Genomic DNA, 19,812 nt, shown 5'->3' on the forward strand with positions numbered 1-19,812 from the left:
TTTTGGTTTGGTAAAATCCCCTTTTTGTTTTTCTTTAAAGAAGATCTATTCAAAACTCCTTTAAAATATAAGATTAAATCCAAGGTTAGCTTTTGCGGTTGATGTGATTTTCTATGTAATTCTCTTGTTAACCTTACAAAATTATCATGTAATTTAATGTCATATAACATGCATTTCTCTTTGATGTCAAGCTTAGGAAAGTTGAGTTTTAAGGGCAATTTGGCAGTGCTTATGAAAGCTCAACTTGATTGTATCTAAAAATATTTGAAACTTTGTAACTTACAGTAAAGTAAAAAAACATTATCTTTTGTTTTGCCTTATAGGACTAGGCTTTTAGAGTAGTCATATTTTCATATGAATAAAATTATCACGTTCTTTGATCTAATATAAGATGAATTTCTTTTAGAGAAAATATTTAGAGGACAATTCTAGCTGTAGTTCAGAAATTGAACATCTCACCATAAGATAACATTGGTGTTTACAGTGATTGATTTCTTCATTAAGCATATCGAAAGAAGGCTACTATCTAGACTAACATAAGCAGTTACAAGGGGGAAAACATCATAACTGGAAAGAAGAAATTCAGGATAGAAATAAGAAAAATTATTGTGGATATCAAATATCCACCCTTTCTGATCCAAAAAGAAAGGAATACAACATATAGATTAATGACTATGGTGCAACAAGGCTAGATCTTGGTTACAACCAAAACTTAGTTATATTTGACCTTCACTGCATCTCACAAATTACAATAATCTATAGGATGCCAATTATCTTTGTTCCATGGACCAACACCATTATTCCTCATAACTGACAGGTAGACTTGCTTTGCCCCATGCATACAAACCACCCTCCAAATGTAAGATAGGATTGTAGCCATCAAGTGCCAACACTGGTGCAGATATAAATGTAGCACGTTGGAATTGTTTTCCACCTAATAAATAACCTTTCCTTGCCAAACTAGTATTGAATTTGGTGCTGGTTACTGTAGCGTCCTAAAATTGCGACACTTGCAATTTCGACTGCATTTCGGTCTTCACGATGGCGACGCAACACGGAACCTGAATGGAGACCCCAAAACCTGTTTATGACACCAAAAACTGCATTTTCAAGCACCCTGGCCTGAACCTCCTTTGCACCCTGCTGTCCCGGGAGGTGGGACCAGAGCGCCCAACGCCCTGGTCCCCTAGGACCATGGCGCCTAGCGCCCTGGTCCCTGGCCCTATTTTGGGCCCGGTCTCCTATGGGACTTCGGGTCTTTTTGTTTGCAAATTGGAAATAATATTTCCTGGTCGGCCTAAGGTCGGGAAAATCAGTCTATTAACCCTAATTGGCAAGTATATAAACTACATTTTCCTCTCCCATTTGGGTAGATGAAAAGAGGAAGGACATATGTGTACAAGACGTGGAAACGATACTCAAACATTCAAGCATTCAAGCATTCAAGCATTCTTTCTAAGTCTCCATTCAAGGCTAAGTGTTGCATTCAAGACAGGGATTCAACCATTGAAGAGGAGATCACTTACTACATACTACTACAACATACAACATACAACAACATCTATACCTTCGCACATAAGGATACAAACATCCTTACAACAAGGTATTAGTACTTGTTTTACATTACAGACATTTACATTTACAGCATTTCTCATTTCTTGGTTAATTCCAAAACCGGGGTTTGACCTAAAGGCAAACCCCTAATCCCTAACCCCCCAATCGTCTTCGCTTTTCTGTGTGTAGGTTGCAGGTATGCGGCTGAAATTGAAGATCTGGAATCCTTGTGCAGAGACGAACAGATCCCCCTTCGTTTCGCAGATTTTTCGGAGGACCGTGTGCACGCCGGGCGCCATCGTCCCGTCAACTTTCGCTCAAATTTGCAGGACAGCGCCATATTGACATTTTACTGCTAATTCCAGGTCCGCAGCTTCATCCTATATCCCTATCTCAGTTTATAAGCGAATCTTTCTCACTTTCTATGCATTCCTAGCTTAATTCTCTTATGCACATTCTTTACAAAAGAGGGTAGCCTTGCTGTCTTAACCCTTGAAACGCATTTAGCATCCAATCTTGCATTGTGTGGGATTGGATCTTGTGGGTTTCAACCCCTCTTTTGAATGTAAAGTCTCCCAAGTGAAAACCATCAACCCTAGCAACCTCCCTTCTCTCTCCTTGGAGTTGGAAGAGGGGAGAGCAACTAGGGTTCGACCAATTTTCCGCTTTACATTTTGGTGAACCCGACGTGAACATCCTTTCTGATTATTCATGGTTAGATCTGAAAATTTGCTTCCTTAATTACATTTCCATGTTTGATCTTTTGCAAATTTTTAGAGGTTAATTGCATAAAAACCCTAAATTTTCTTTTTAGTAATTAACTTGCGAAATGTCTAAATGTTAATGCTTGTTTCAGATCTGCCCTTCTATTACAAATTATCAATTCATATTTGTGCTTTAATTTTGAAAATTAAGTGGTTAAATGTCAAAACCCTAATTTTTGAAACCCTCTTGATTCAACCTTTGTCCGACAATTTCATTGATCAAAACATCTCCAAATCAGCTGTAACTTTGGATTCCGCAATAAAATCACAATATCTTTCATCCCTGAAAATTTGGAAAAAAGTTGTGAGGACCGTGTGCACTCCGAGCGCCATCGTCCCCGACATTTTTTCCGAAATTTCGGGAGCTAGATTTTACTGTATTTTCCTGCTAAAATCCAGAATTTTGGCTGATTCTACCAAATCTAACACTTTCAAAATTACAGTCAAAGTTGGTCTTGTGATTGCTTGGTTTAAGGCTTCTAAACATTCAAAAATCATTGAAATTGAAATTTTGTGTCAAAATTGTGTTCTTACTGTCCTAAATCTGAAAAGTGTGTTTGCATTCATTCGAAATTTCAGTGCTTTATTCAAATTCTTGCAATTTGTGACTTTTGAAATTAAGTGCTTAATTACAACAACTTTAATTTCCGCTTTCAAAATTGAATTTTGCGTGAAATTGAGTCAACTTTTAAATTTCAAAACTTGCATTGCTTTTGGTATTCCCTCTAAAATCATAAAATTCAAAATTTCAGTTTCCCTCTCTTTTTCAAAATTCAAATTTTGCATTCTTCGACAATCTTGGTAGGGTTCAATTTCGAGATTGCAACTTTAATTTGGCCTATCTACAGATCGTAAAATCACTCAATTTTTTCAGATTAGCTCTAAAATCATCATAACTTTCATCCCTGCAAATTTCGAAAAAAGTTGCCGGGACCGTGTGCACTCCGAGCGCCACGGTCCCTGACATTTTTTCTGAAATTTCGGGAGATTGTCCTGATTGTATTTAACAGCTTAAATCCAGAAGATTGGCTGATTTTACTGAAATTTGCTACCTTTAAAATTCAAAATTTTCTCTCTCTCTAGTGCATGAGTTTTACAACAATAAGCCCTACTTACACTATTCCCGTTAGATGAAGCCGTAGAATTAAGTCTTTCCGAGGTTTGATTATCGAGGAGATGGAACCTAATTTGAATAGCCTTTTTAACGAGGACATGGGTAATTCCTCTAATCCTCCTAATGATGAAGAAGCTCTCCATGAGGTTTCCTGTAGAACAACTTGCAAAATTGGATAACCAATTTGACGATTTTCGACAATGGATGTCTCAAGAATACCCCGATAGTCAAGCTCTTCCTTTAATTGAGGGTTTAAAACATATGCTTCAAAGTGACAAGAATGGAATTGATATTTTGCGTGGTATTGCACACATTGTGGATTCGAATGTGATGCCTATGAAGGGTTGTGCCGAAACTTTGGGTTATATACAACCTCCTACTCAAGTCAATCATTCTATTCCTTTGACGACTCCTATTGCTAGCATACCTACCTTTACATCAAACATAATGACTACTTCTATACAAGACATTCCTCCTGTGATCACCAGTCATGGGGGCAATCCTTCCTCTTCAATTAACCCTCTTCCTTCATTCAATCCGATTTCTTCATTCACTCCTTCAATGAGTGTCCCTATTATATCTCCACAAATGAACATGACGCAAGGGGGCAATTCATTTAACCATTCCATTCCTCCTTGTAGTGTTCCTCCTATCCAATCATCTCTTATGACTAATTATCATAGAGTCTCACCACCTTACTCTTTACCTTCTTTCAATAACATAACACCTCCATCTCAATCTAACACATCTAATATGAATTCTTCGACTGAAGCGACCATTAACAATCTTGCACAAACTGTCTCTTCTTTACAGCAACAAATTGCCTCTATGAATCAATCTAAGTTTAGTGTGCCAACATTTGATGTTGCGAGCCCACTTTCTCTTGACATTGTTCGGGCTATTCCCCCTAAGCATGTTGAAATTCCAAATTTGGAGCTTTATAATGGTAAAGGTGATCCTCTAACACATGTTAAGACTTTTCAAACAATTTGTACCGATTTTGCTTATGACCAAAGGTTGCTTGCAAAACTGTTTACTAGAACATTAAGAGATAAAGCCCTACAATGGTATTGCTCGTTGCCTTCTTATTCTATTACTTCTTTCGAACAACTTGCAAATGCTTTCATTTAACAATTTCAAAACAATATAAGTCCTAAAGTTACTTTGATTGATTTAATGCATTGTAAACAAGGTGTTAAAGAAAAAGTGACTGATTTCACTGGTAGATATAAGCATTTGTATGCTCAAATTTCTTTTCCAGTGCCTGACAATGATATTCAAAGAATCTTTATTTCTAATTTACAAAAAGATATTCGAGACAAACTTCTGTTTTCTGAGTTTACTTCTTTCCAACAGTTGTGTGCAACTCTTCACAATTATCAACTGACTGTGAGTCAAATGGAACAATCACATCCTATGGCTCCGAGTGATAAGGGTGATAGCAGTCAACAACCATTTGGGAAGTTTAAACCGAACAGAGATTCCATCAAATTCAATGAAAACATCATCAACAACAATGTGAATGCAGCATCAGGTGTGCCTCCTATTTCTAAATTTTTCAAGAAAGAAAGAAAGTATACTCCTTTGAATGAATCATTGCATAGTATTATGAATAAGTTATTGGAACAAAATGTGCTTACTCTTCCTCCTATAAGGCAAATTGATCCTGCAAAGATTACTTCACCTTATTTTGATAACAAATCTTTTTGTCAATTTCATCGTCAATCGGGGCATGATACTGAAAAATGTTTTTCTTTAAAGGGTAAAATTCAAGATTTGATTGATAATAATACTATCTCTGTTTCGGGAGTGAATGATAAAGGCAATACATCTGTAGCTCCTCCTAACCAAAATCTTCAGATTTTTACTGATCCATTACCTTCTCATACCTCTAATGCGATTGAGACTAATGATTCCTCTCTCTCATCTGATGGTCTTGTGTCTATGACTTCGAATGTGATTAACTTTGTAGAGCAGCAAGAAAACCCTAAAGAACCTTCCATCACATTTGATTCTAGTGAAACCATTAGGGCACCTGATGGTCCTTTATACATAGTTGCAAAAGTCAAGAATACACCTTGTCGTGGAGTGCTTATTGATCCTTCGTGCATGGTTAATGTTATTACTGAAGAATTCCTTTTTACTTTGCAATTGAATCAAGTGATTTATGACAAAACAGATGTGGTTGTGAAATTATTTGATGCATTTTCTTCTCCTGCGATTGGTTCTATTACATTACCTATTGAGGTCCATAACAAATCCCTTGATGTGAACTTTGCTATTATTCCTTCGTCCGAACAATTTCGTGTGAAGCTTGGCTATCCTTGGCTATCTTCCATGAAAGCTATTGCTTCTCCTATTCATAAGTGTTTGAAATTTCCCCATAATGGTGAAGTTGTTACTGTCAATCATAGTCTCTTTAAACCAGCTGAAAGAACTTCTAGCGTTCCTATTGATTATTTTTGGCCTAAACAATTCCAATCCCTTCCTCCGCGAAGTGATCATCTTTTTAAATCTTATCAAAAATGGAAAACAGATATGATCCTATCTTTAAGTGAACCTAGAACACCTAAACTTGACATTCCTATTGTTCTTGAGAAGGAAGTTCTTCCTTTGAAAGATAAAACTAATGTCTTTCCTCAAGAAGATTCCCAACCCATCCCTATGGATGTGACTATGTCTATGCCTAATAAACCTTCTAAAAGTAGACCTATACCTCCTCGTCATGATGGACTTGGTCTCCTTCCTAAACCAAATATTCCTCCTTTATATGGAGCAGTTCCTCCTCCTTCTTTTTTTAGAGAGAAGAGACCTTCTTCTTCTCCTATTATCCAGCCTAAGAGACCACAACCTAAACACCCAAGTGATAAGGATGAGAACATTCCTCCTCCTCAATCTTCTCCACTTCCTACTAAGACTAGACGAAATCATTCTGCACGCGAACGTCGACGAAAGCGTCATCTTAGAGCTCAAGCAGCTGCTTCTCAAACTTCACAATCTCCAAAAACACCTTCAACAAGCATTATTCCATTTTCTCCAAAATCTCCTAAACATAAGATGCATGATGGTCTTGATCCTGTGCGAGTTAAAGATCCTATTTTTATAAATCTTGATGATGCTATAGACGAACATGTTATTCATGATGAACATGTTACTCCTCTTGCTTCTGATAGTGAATATGAACTTGTTGATATTGATAACCATTTATCTAATGAATTTTCTAAAGCACTTATCCTAGCTCCTAGACAAGAACAACGTGGCTTGGAACATGAACATAGCCCTTGTTTGGATCTTGTGATAGCTCCATCTGCTGTGTTGGATGTTCCTCCTCTAGCGTGTTCCCTACCTTCCCGAAACATTGATCAGCAAGATCGGGGGGTAGATGACGTGCTAGACTAGTTACATTAGCATAGCAGATTCTCTCCTCCTCTCTTGTGTTACTTCTTCTATATGTTATTCTCATTCTTCTATTTGTTGTCCTTAGTGTTGTCTACTTGAGGACGATGCAAAGCATTGAGATCTCTTTTGGGTCTCTCTCATGTTGACTCAAACGACACATGTGTTCCCTTCTTCTAGGTGACCTTCCTTGATTGGGGAATGAAGAACAATTATGCATACATACATATGATATATATACATGAATTATCATACAGCATACTGACCCCGAGGAAAGCGAAGTCACCTCGTGCTTTGTGTTTGTGTCTATTATCCTTGGGTTTATCTCACACTTGGGGGCTAAATCTTTGCGATAACGTGCTCCTTTCCTTTCTCATTTCTTATGTGTATCACTACGTTAAAACAATCACCCCCGTTGAGGCATGTGTGATCGCTTTAACGTAGGGGGGCATACACCCTGTCTATCCCTTCAGGATACTTGAAAATTTCTTGGCGAACTTAGCTTTGCCTTGAAAATTTTTGGTATTTCTCTTGCATGACTCATAGTGAGGGAACCCTACTACTGACAGTCATGGCTCTCCCTCGTGATCTTCCCTTTTACTTTGTCAATCGAAGTCGTAAGATCCTTAGTCCACTGGGGGCTTGGTGTATCTTGCCTCCTTGACGTGGTGAAAGTCTTTCAATGTTATTTCCTTGTACTTTACCGGAAGTATGAGCATACATACTCCCGCTAAAGTGGGGGCTAAATGTAGCGTCCTAAAATTGCGACACTTGCAATTTCGACTGCATTTCGGTCTTCACGATGGCGACACAACACGGAACCTGAATGGAGACCCCGAAAACTATTTATGACACCAAAAACTGCATTTTCAAGCACCCTGGCCTGAACCTCCTTTGCACCCTGCCGTCCCGGGAGGTGGGACCAGAGCGCCCAGCGCCCTGGTCCTTCAGGACCAGGGCGCCCAGTGCCCTGGTCCCCTAGGACCATGGCGCCCAGCGCCTTGGTCCCTGGCCCTATTTTGGGCCCGGTCTCCTATGGGACTTCGGGTCTTTTTGTTTGCAAATTGGAAATAATATTTCTTGGTCAGCCTAAGGTCGGGAAAATCAGTCTATTAACCCTAATTGGCAAGTATATAAACTACATTTTCCTCTCCCATTTGGGTAGATGAAAAGAGGAAGGACATATGTGTACAAGACGTGGAAACGATACTCAAACATTCAAGCATTCAAGCATTCAAGCATTCTTTCTAAGTCTCCATTCAAGGCTAAGTGTTGCATTCAAGACAGGGATTCAACCATTGAAGAGGAGATCACTTACTACATACTACTACAACATACAACATACAACAACATCTATACCTTCGCACATAAGGATACAAACATCCTTACAACAAGGTATTAGTACTTGTTTTACATTACAGACATTTACATTTACAACATTTCTCATTTCTTGGTTAATTCCAAAACCGGGGTTTGACCTAAAGGCAAACCCCTAATCCCTAACCCCCCAATCGTCTTCGTTTTTCTGTGTGTAGGTTGCAGGTACACGGCTGAAATTGAAGATCTGGAATCCTTGTGCAGAGACGAACAGATCCCCCTTCGTTTCGCAGATTTTTCGGAGGACCGTGTGCACGCCGGGCGCCATCGTCCCGTCAACTTTCGCTCAAATTTGCAGGACAGCGCCGTATCGACATTTTATTGCTAATTCTAGGTCCGCAGCTTCATCCTATATCCCTATCTCAGTTTATAAGCGAATCTTTCTCACTTTCTATGCATTCCTAGCTTAATTATCCTATGCACATTCTTTACAAAAGAGGGTAGCCTTGCTGTCTTAACCCTTGAAACGCATTTAGCATCCAATCTTGCATTGTGTGGGATTGGATCTTGTGGGTTTCAACCCCTCTTTTGAATGTAAAGTCTCCCAAGTGAAAACCATCAACCCTAGCAACCTCCCTTCTCTCTCCTTGGAGTTGGAAGAGGGGAGAGCAACTAGGGTTCGACCGATTTTCCGCTTTACAGTTACAAATGCTTTAGCAAAATGGCTTGCAAAGTCCCCATCTCAATCAATGGTAATACCTATGAACTCGTCTTTGTGAATGTTGAAGTTCCCGGTTATGATGGCATAATTGGTAGTAATAGTCTTTCATCGTGGAAACCCTATATGGTTAACCAAAATTTCATTGAATTCCCTTTTGGTACCCTACCAATTGACTATCCTCCCATACATTCAGAACCTCTGTTCCATCTCAATCTCTTCCAAAAATGGTCCATTCCACACACTGGATTCATGATCAACTCAATCAATCTACAACTCAATACCAACAAATTTCCAAAATCTCGGGGGAGAAAGTATATTCTAAAGATCTCAACAAGTTCTCCCGAAACTTTGAATGTACTTTGCCATTGTCAATCAATGCTTAGGTCCAAATCATTATTAGGCAGCGATGCGAGACCAAAATAAAACCAGATATTGCTAAATGCTCAACTTTTGTTCTTATTTTTTTGAATTAAACTTAAAATCCACCATTATTAGGCATTCTTTTAAGTAGGATTGAATAGACCAAGAATTACAATGGCAATGAAAATCCAGCACAATCTATAATCAAAATCTTATTATGATCAAGGCTGAAGAAGTTAGCAACAAGATTTACCTTGTTTTTATTTACATTTTGAAGCACATTTACAACAGAAATAATACTCTACAGTGATTTGAGAAAACAAAACCAACAATATGATTTATTTTTCAGAATAAGCATAGTTCTAAGTTATATGGCCTCAGATTGTACACAATGCTAATCTTTACTCATTACAAAGAATTTACCTGAACTATGAAATGGCCACAATGATGCTTCAAGTCCATGAACTCTTTCAATTCAGTTTCACTGGTGATAGTCCAGACTACCTATCCAGGATTGACATAAGGAACTTTTACCATTGCAAGACTTACCATTCTCCTTACCCAAAGTGTGATCTTAGGTTTGGCCACATCCCAAATTATTTTAGGAGTATAAATACATAGACCAGATGACCAAATTTCTGCATTATAAATATCATAAGCTTTTGCTGCAAGCTGCAAGCATCTTATTTCGTCCCCCATCTAGATAGGCCAAAACAGGATTGAAAACCAGGGTCCTGGTAATAGAGGAGGAATTCTAGTCAATGGCCTTTGAGTTACATATATAACTGCAGCTCTCACAGGCTCCCAAACCTTGTGAGGCTCAATTCATTAGAGGCATTCCCTATGTTGTTGCTGATGTTGTTCATGTCATCTTTATTGCTATTCTTCTTGTTGCAGTTATTAGTGCTATTGTCTTCATAGTTGTAATTGTTATTGCTGCTATTGTTTTCATTACCATTTTTTCTTTCCAATTCATTGTTTTTGTTTTGCATAACAGCCCGGGTAGTGCAGATTTCTATGATGCCATCTTCTCTAACTCACATCTTTGGATTGAGAGGGATCTGTAGAACACTAAAGTACTACTGAGAGGGGGGGTTGAATCAATAGTACATAAACTTTAATCCTTTTAACAACTTAAACCTTTTTATCAAGCTTTTAATCTGAAATTGAAAGATATAAAAGATACAACAATTGAAACTGAAAAGATGCAACAAAAAGAGCACGACACACAAGATTTTACATGGAAACCCAATGTGGGAAAACCATAGTGAGAAATGCTACTGGGATCTACTGTCCTAATCCAGTGTAATGTCCCCACTTCTTGAGTGATCTACCAGGATGGAGATTCACCTGTCATTCATCTCCACAGGTGAATTTAGTGGCTGGAGATGAGTTGCTTACCAAAGGAATTTCTATACTTAGTCATTTAATGACTTTGGTAAGTGTTGTGACGTATTCACACATCGCCCCATTGCAAATGGGGACCCCTACTTTTTTCGCTATGTGGGGTTGTGCTTTCTAGGTTTTAGAGTTTTGTTTGTTAGCCTTTGCTTTTCGAGTGTCACCAAGGGGATCACTGGATAGCAGGCTCTGCTTGGGCTAGGGTGAGTCAGTGGATGCTCCAAGTTAGGGTTTCTTTCAAGGTCTTCTTTAGGCTTGGTTTTGTTGGTGGTGTCCCATTTGAGTTCGAGGAAGTTAGTGAGTGGTTGAGAAAATTTGGCTAAGACAGGGAAGGAATGGATCAAGGATCTAGCCTAGGACAAAGTCAAGCTAGTTTGAGGGTGAATTAAACCAAGAATGTAAATTTCGCTCCTGACCCTTCCAAAGGGTTCAGAGCGAAATTCATATTTCCTCTATTTTGCTTCTTAGCTTGACCAAGTTAGGAGTTTCTAAGGCATGGTTTGGTAGATTTTGATACATATTTGCTTTGAAGAGGAATTTTTGGACCTCAAGATGATGAAAGCTAGCCTCAAATGAGGATTTCGCTTCTGACCCTTCCAAAGGGTCCAGAGCGAAATCTTCCCTTTTGCCTTCCTTTGGCCTTAAAACCTAGTCTGACCTTGCCTAGACCCAGTTGGGTGATGGAATATCTTGATAGTGAAAGAAGGAAGTTGATTTGATCAAGTTTGGTGGAGAATGAAGTGAACCTAAGTGAGAAGCTGGCCAAAAACATGATTTTTGCTCCTAACCCTTCCAAAGGGTCCAGAGCGAAAATTCTATGCACCTCAATTTATCAATTGTCAAAACCAATTTCATAGTTCCTTAGGCATGTTTGGGGGTGTCTTGACATGTACTAACCTTAGGAGGTGAGTAAAGGTGGATGAGGTGAAGATTTTAGCCAAGAATGTGAATTTCGCTCCTGACCCTTCCAAAGGGTCCAGAGCGAAAATCTTCATGGACCTCATTGTCTTCCTTGTTAGGCCAAGTTCGTAGTGTCCAAGGCATGATGGAGGAGGGATATACATATTCTTGCCTTGAGAAATGATGGAAATAATAAAAGATGAAATATCAAGCCTAGAATGAGATTTTTGCTCCTGACCCTTCCAAAGGGTCCAGAGCGAAAATCTACCTAAGATGCATTTCCTTCCTTGTTTGACCCAATTTTTATGTCCAAGGCATGTTGAAAGAGAGAATGGGCATATTGAAATCTTTAAGGATGTTTGAAAGAGTTAAGGAATGAGTGTTTTAGCCAAGGAAGGAAATTTCGCTCCTGACCCTTCCAAAGGGTCCAGAGCGAAATTCCTTACAAGCCTATATTTTTAACCTTGCTTGAGCATAAAACCTTGTTCCTAGGGCAAAGAGAGATAAGATTTTACCTTGCAATAAAGATTGGGTTTGAAAGAATGACGATTTTGGTCTAAAAAGGGAAATTCGCTCCTGACCCTTCTAGAGGGTCCAGGGCGAAATTGTGCAAAACCTATCTTTTCCCTTAGTTTCATGCCAAATCTAGTGTGGATCATGATTAAAGAAGGCCTTAGGAATGACTCCAAATTGCCAATGATTATCAAGATTGAAGGAATTGAGCCCAAATGATGAAAATATCTCCTGACCCTTCCAAAGGGTCCAGGGTGAAAATTCTTCAACCACCTATTTTCCCTTGCAAGATCAAGTCAAACTTGGGTTGGATGTGAGAGGAGAAGTGTTTTCTAGCCTTTTGAGGTGAATTCAACTTGAAATGATGGAAGAATAAGCCTAAATTAAGAAATTCGCTCCTGACCCTTCCAGAGGGTCCAGAGCGAAATTCTAAAATCCACCCATTCCTCTCACATTTGTGCCAAGCCAGACCTAGACAAAGATGATAGAAGCCCTTGAGATTTCCCTTGAATGGATTTTTGTCTCCAAAAATGATGATTTTGGGCTAGAGGAAGAATTTCGCTCCTGACCCTTCCAAAGGGTCCAGGATGAAATTCATTATAGGTCTTGTCCCTGGCCATGATTTCTAGTGAAATTCTCTTTTCTATTCATTTTGAGGTCAAACAAAATGTTGGAAGCATGGGAGAGGGATCCAAGGATGAGAGTCCAAGTAAACAAAGTGAAAAGAATGGAATTGAGTGAGGATAAACAAGCAAAGGGTGAAATTCGCTCCTGACCCTTCCAAAGGGTCCAGGGCAAAATTGTGCAAAACCTATATTTTCCCTCAAATTTATGCCAAGTTTAGTGTGGATCAAGATTGGAGGTGTCCTTAGGCATGTCCTTGAATTGCCAAGAGTCATCAAATATGAAGAAATGAGCTCAAAACAAGAAATTCACTCCTGACCCTTCTAGAGGGTCCAGAGCGAAAAACACTAAAACCATCCTTTTCTCTAAATTTTGTGCTAAGTCAGGCCTGGACTAGGATGAGAGAAGCTATTTGGAATGCCTTGGAAAGATGTTTGATCACCAAAGATGCAAATTTTGAGCTAAAATTGGAATTTCGCTCTTGACCCTTCCAAAGGGTCGAGAGCGAAATTCTGGATAGGTCCTGTCCCTGGATAGTTTTTTGAGCAAATTCTCCTTTTTAGACCTTGTGAAGATCAAACCAATGTTGCCAAGTTGAGAAGTGGATTCAATATGAGGGAGTCCAGATGAAGTGAAGTGAAGAAAGTGAAATTTAGTGTGAATAGGCAAGCAAAAAGTGAATTTTGCTCTTGACCCTTCCAAAGGGTCTAGAGCGAAATTCATCAAAATCACTATTTCCCCATTATGTCAGGACAAGATTTTGTTTCCTATGGCATGATTAAGGCTGGAGTGAGATATTCGTGCCTTGTAGGGTGAATTGAGGTAAAGGAAGTGCAAAATAAAGCCTAAAGAAGGAATTTCGCTCTTGACCCTTTTAAAGGGTCCAGAGCGAAATTCCCATTATCACCTAATTTGCCCATGTGAGAAACTAAAAGGATGGATCCCTAGACTTTGTTGGACTAAAACAAGCATATGCTCACCTTCCGAAGGATTTTGAAGTCAAAAAATGGAGTAATTGAGGCCTAACCAAGAAAATTCGCTCCTGACCCTTCTAGAGGGTCCAGGGCGAAATCTTTTGAAACTACAATTTTTCACCTTGTTTGGGCCAGGCGAGGAGCTGGTTGTGAGGTAACATTGAAAAGAGGTCCAAGTTGGCGAGGAATGCAAATTTTGCTCCTGACCCTTCTAGAGGGTCCAGGGCGAAATTCTTATGAAGCCTGTCCCTAGAAAGAATCTTGAGCAAACTTCATTTTGATGTCTTGTTGATGATTTAAGGTATAAAATGCTATGTTAGAATAAATATATTATGTGTCCTTAATCATCTTATGGTTTGTCTTGCAGATGAAAGAAGACCAGGCCAGATCAAGGACGACCTTCTCCAGCATCATCAGGGACAACCTCTTCCAGACCAGCATTTGAAGGAAAGGTACACCATCCATCCTGCACATCAAAGACAAAGGAGGTTAAAGCAAGGGTTCGTTGAAGAAGCCAATAGTTTCAGAAGAGTTGATTAAAGCTAGCTTCTCAACATCATCAAATTGAACATCAACCAAGTTACAAGTGTCAGGCAAGGTGGCGTCCCAATCATCACTCCTCCATGTCGGATTGGTCTACCTCAGCGTGTCCAGATTCAATGTACCTGGCTCATCAAAATGGCACAAACTTTGATGTACCTACCCCGACTATCCATTGGTTGAATATTCCAGAGAAGACGTGTCCAAATAATGCAATTATTTCATTGGTCAGAATTGAGTTTGTTGTAACAAACCCTAATTAGGGTTTTTATTGTAAAATCTCGGCCATTCATCTCAAATTGATCTGAGCCATCGAATTGTATTGAGGGCACTATATAAGCCTTGGCTCCTCATTTGTAAAGGCTAATAGTGAGTCAATAGCTAGAAGTTTAATAGTTAGTTCTTAGAGGTTAGAATAGCTAATAATTAATAGCAAATAGAATAGCAGCTAGAGTAGAATAGAAAGAGAAGGCAAAGATTGTTGCCAAGATGTTGTTGTAAAAGACTTGTAAACTTCATTGAAGAAATGGTGAAAACTATGGGTCGATTCAACAATTTACATGGTCTCTATACTTCTTAGATTTGATTTCATGTTATTAGATGAGTGGAAGAAATGTGTTTGATTGATGGTGAAATTTGTATATCCATACTACTAGCAGTTTGTTGATTGCAGACTTGCCTTGTGTAGTCAATGGGAATCATTTAGCTTAAGCTTAACTTCAATTGTCGCTTCTTCATTGATATGCATCAGCTTGATGGTGTCCATGCCTGTAGCGATGATCCGAACATCATAAAGCTTTCCTCTGAAGATCACACTAACCTTGTGGAGATGGTCCTGGGATGTCAAAACAAGACAGTTAGAATTTCATCAAAGGTCATTCATTGCTCCTACATTCTTAGTGTCAGAATTAGATCCTTCCCTCGCCCTCATCCATTTTTCCTTTTTTCAAAAGTCTAGGCTAATGAAATCCCATGTTCCAGTAATATTCAAATCAAATTAGACATTCAAATCATCGAGTGTAAGTCCCCTTGTGATTCCAGCAAAATCACATCATACCGCAAAGAGCTTATCCACGAGTAGAGAACCTACATAACAGAACCTTGGAGTTGCTCCGACTGATCCTTCCATGAGATCTTCAACAGTCGATAACTTTGTTCAAGAGAGGATAAGGTACCTTTAGGTATTTTATTCTGTGTTTGCATGTGCATGAAAAACACATCAACAGTAAGTTAATAAAATAACTTTATAATTTAAAGCTATAAAAGTTACTTTTTTCTAAAATTAGAAAAAGTAAATAAGTTATTAAACAACTTTATGTTTTCACCAAGGCACATTTTCCAAAGTTGTTTATTAACCAAAAGTGGCCCCACTTTAATGACTTAACAACCCTCATGGCTGATCGAACTTATTAGAGGAATGGAGATTCTAAAGGCATCTTTGAAAGATGCCAAAAGAGGTCGAATCAGGCTTGAGGATGAATAAAGGTGTTGGGAGATGTTTGGAGACTCATTATGTTAATTCTATTTTGTGAATTTGTCCATCTTTCAGCAGGTCTGCACGATTTGCAGAGGTTTGAGATCAGATTGGGGGCGACATTCTCCAATTTGCAGGGGTTTGGACGGAAACCCATACATCTCTAGCTGGGCGACATCAATTGGAGCCTCATACTTGGCAATTCAGGTCATAATTCAGGGGTTTATTGCTTGTGATAGAGGTATACTGGCATTAATCGTAGATCTGATCCACTTTAAGGGTTATTATAGCAGAATAATTGCATTTATGGCAGCCGTACCTCTCCAGGTAGTTGGTCGTACCACCTAAGGAAGCCTCTAGCTTCCATTAAATAAACTGAGGGGTTTTTACTCCTCCATTTGTGCGTGAATTCATTGTTGGGGTATAAATAAGTGATCATAGTGGGTTTGGTGTGAAGGAAATATCAGATTTGGGCAGCGACAACAAATCATTGAGGAAAAGAGACATAATTTGGGGATCTTGCCTAGCAAGAATTTGGAATTCCAACTGGGTTTGAATAATTCTTTAATATTAGTTTTTGGTAATTATCCTAGAGTTAAATAAAGTCATTTGCAACCATTAGTAGCAGCTGGAGGTGCTTGGTTTAGTCACTGCTTCATTCCAGGCTCAAATTCCACCCTCAAACCCCAACATTGGACTCTAGGCCTTGAACGACTTAATTCTATCAACAATCCTCTTTATTATTTATTTGTACTTGCTGTAATTAATAATCAGAAGTCTGAAAAATATTATCAGTTCTTTATTTATTGTATTGCATTAATTATTTTCCATGTATTATCAAAAATTTAAAAAAACTACAAAAAAATTGAAAAAACAACAAACTTCCACAAAAAAAAAGAGTACTTTTCACTGGTCAAAGAATATCAATTTGAAAACAATCAGTAGTTGGATCAGATTTATTAGTCAAGGATCTTTCATCTGGCCTCACAATCTTTACTCCAATTACAATGCTTTAAGGGCACCAACCCTAAGTAGTTATCAAATTTATTGCCTCTTCCTTTTTCTTACCTTCTTCAATTTCACTTTTTAGATTGATGATCTTTTGGTTGCTTTCATCAAGTTCCCGTTTCAAAGTCTCATGTTCTTCCAATGCTGAAGTCTTTTGCTGTGTAACCTCCTTCCTCGATTTCTTAATTTCTTCTAAAGCACATAGAAGTTCTGCCTCAAGATTTACTTCTCCTTCTTCAGTATCTTGCAAAAACTCTTCATCATTGAAATTTGAGTTGGTAGGTCCAATTGCCAAATAAAATCCCAGAACTAGATTCTTCACTACTTTCTCAGTGTGAAGTTTCCTCTTGGGTACATAAACTCTCTTTCTTATATGAAAAGATCCATTTGTTATTGTATGATCGATCTTTACCTTTCCTCTTGTCTTGCTCATCTTTGATCATCTTTGGTGTAAGGACACTTGGCAGCAAAGTGTTTGGTTTTCCCATAGTTAAAGCATTTCAGAGATTGTTTTGCACCAACTCAAATTTTTCAAACCCAAATTTATGAGCACCAACTCAAATTTTTGTGATACCAATCACTCAGTACATTATTGAATTTCAACTTCATAACAATTGCAGATTACAAATAACATCTTTTGAAGCTTTCAAAATATTGATATTATATGAACATTTTATCAAATTTCTAACTTTTGATTTTTGAACATTTAGAAAGCTTCAAGTATGAATAGCGTTCAACGATCAATAAATTTATACAGATCTGTTTGCCACAATACTGTACTTCAGATTTCACTCTGCCCATGATTCAACTTAGAACAGACATTAGACAAACTGCATTTTCATATTAGAATAAGAGAACAATATCTGCACTTCCAGAAGTAAAAACACAAATTTTTGGATACAAATCTGTATTTCATTCTTTAGATAAAATTGATCAACGATATAGTAACTTGAATATGCATGATATAGTAGTCGCTATGTATTTGTATAAACACAAAACATTGGAAGTCCATGTCCTTGATGACTGTGTATTCTATTGGAACTACCACCACAGTTACATTCCTTAGAATTCAGTGAATGCTTTAGAATAATATTCTTTTCTCTCCAAGCATTTTAAAACAAAGCTTTGTAATGGTTCTAACTTATTCAAGTAGTTACAACCCAAGTCTAACTACTTCAACCAAGTTACCTAATCATCTTAACAAAAATAAACAAAACATTATAACCAATCAACCAATGAGAAAGATTATAAATAAGGCAAACTATATCAATGAAAAATTTCATGCTGGAAACCAATACGTATCTCCTCTTCAAGCATTTCCAAATCTGAACATGACTAAACATTAAGGTGGCAATGAAAGTCTGAGTATATTAGTTCTTTCAATCATCCATTATTATCATTTTCTTAATTGTTGTATCATGTTCGTGGGAATAATATTCTCCAATCTTATTTATGTACAACCAGAAGAATATACAGATCTAGAATCATAAGAACGACTGTGTATAGTCAAAACATATGCAGCCAAAGAGAACAATGAAGACATGTAATACATGAAGTTTGTTTGACCATATCTACACAAACCATTAATCATTCTTCATTCCAATATCTTGTCATCCGCACTATAGTAGGATATTTGTACCGTACTGGATCTTTTGATATATTCTGACATCAATGGCAAATAGTCTAACAGGGTCTTGACTGGAAGATAGAGACTGCATTCAAAATATTCATTACTTTTAATAAAATTTGAAAATTTGTCAAAAGGGGCCATGATTCAGCAACAGAGGTCAAAGAAAAATATTAAAAGGGGGAAGAGTGAGTTTTAAGAAATTTATATCACAACTTGATTACAGTGAAACAAGCAACTATTTAAACGTGTTAGTAAATTGAAAGAATCCTAGTATTATGGTCTAAAATAGGGTATCTAGCTACATTTTGGTCTGTTGTGAGGTGACTGCCATAGTGTCATCAAGTTCATTTCCAAGATTGCTGAAAATGAAAATGGTTGTTAGGGATACAACACATTTTCATAATTCAAGAATGGATATTGTGAAGAATGCTGGTCATAGCATCCTAACTGAGGTTGTCCCTTATTTCTCTAAAAATATTGAAGAAACAAAACATGACAAAGAAAGTGTATAAATGTTCCACGTATTTGAAAATGCACTTGTGAATTTTTGGTGCTTTTTTAATGACTGTCTACAAACAAAAACAATTTTCTACCTTTGTGATTTCTATTTTTGTTTATTTGTGGTAGTTGTAAAATGCCTGAATCTTTTTGGATTGGAGATTATTTCCATTATCGTTTTCATTTGCTGCATTACATTGACTAATTTATAGCTTAATTGGTATGACAGGGTGGCAGCATGTTGCAGCGAAAAAACTGCAGTTTGATAAGAAGGATCCTAAAGTGAGTCGAGGAGCTATATGATTCATCTTTTTCATCATGATGTATAAAAACAACAAGAGATGGAATTAGGCTTCAATCACTTATGTAGTTAAATTTTGGTTAAGCATATTGACTTGATAGCATTGTAATATGTACAAATATAGTGCTTAATAAAAAATATTGGAAGGGGTTAAAAACCCCTTCTAAAGACTGAAGGAAATAGTCATTGGCCATGGTTATTCTTGAGGTCATGTTTTCTGACACCTTAAAGAATGGTCAATAGGTCAAGACCATTCTTTAAGGTTTGTGTCTTTTTTCTTTTTGTATTCTTTTTTCAGTTTAATTTTTATTTAAGAATAATTTATAAAATAGTGCACAAAGGATAGTCATAAATAACCCTTACAAAAGCAAAATTTACCCACTTTATGAATGCAATTCACATTATGAAAAAATTAAAAACTGTTGTCATATTTAACATTATTGTAAACGACTTGAAACCAATCATAAATTGCCATTACAAATATATTATTTGAACATCATTAATTCACATCACTAATGTAATTTACATAATATAGGAATTTCACCATAATTATAATAAAATATGTATTTTGGCTTGTACTATTTTAACATATCATATTCCATAACTAACAACAAATCATAAAATTGACAACTTAACATAATAATCACATTGATAAGAATTTAACTATAATTATAATAAAACAAGTATTTCGACTCGTACTATTTTAACAACTTGTATTCCATA

The 19,812-nt window shown here is 37.4% G+C and overlaps 1 protein-coding gene across 4 annotated transcripts in view; it reads left to right on the forward strand.

The window, feature by feature from the left end:
• Window positions 1–19,451, forward strand: part of LOC131075254 (uncharacterized) — a 41,617-nt gene extending 22,166 nt beyond the window's left edge. For all 4 annotated transcript variants that reach the window (XR_009113176.2, XR_009113178.2, XM_058012085.2 and 1 more), the window contains one exon: window positions 19,018–19,451. Coding sequence is in view for 2 of the 4 variants with exons in the window: in XM_058012085.2 (XP_057868068.2) it covers window positions 19,018–19,054 (37 nt within the window). In the remaining 2 variants the exon portion in view is untranslated. The remainder of the gene's footprint in view (window positions 1–19,017) is intronic.
• Window positions 19,452–19,812: the final 361 nt, after the last annotated feature.

The sequence above is a fragment of the Cryptomeria japonica genome, chromosome 1 (genome assembly GCF_030272615.1).
Source record: "Cryptomeria japonica chromosome 1, Sugi_1.0, whole genome shotgun sequence".
Lineage (NCBI taxonomy): Eukaryota > Viridiplantae > Streptophyta > Pinopsida > Cupressales > Cupressaceae > Cryptomeria > Cryptomeria japonica.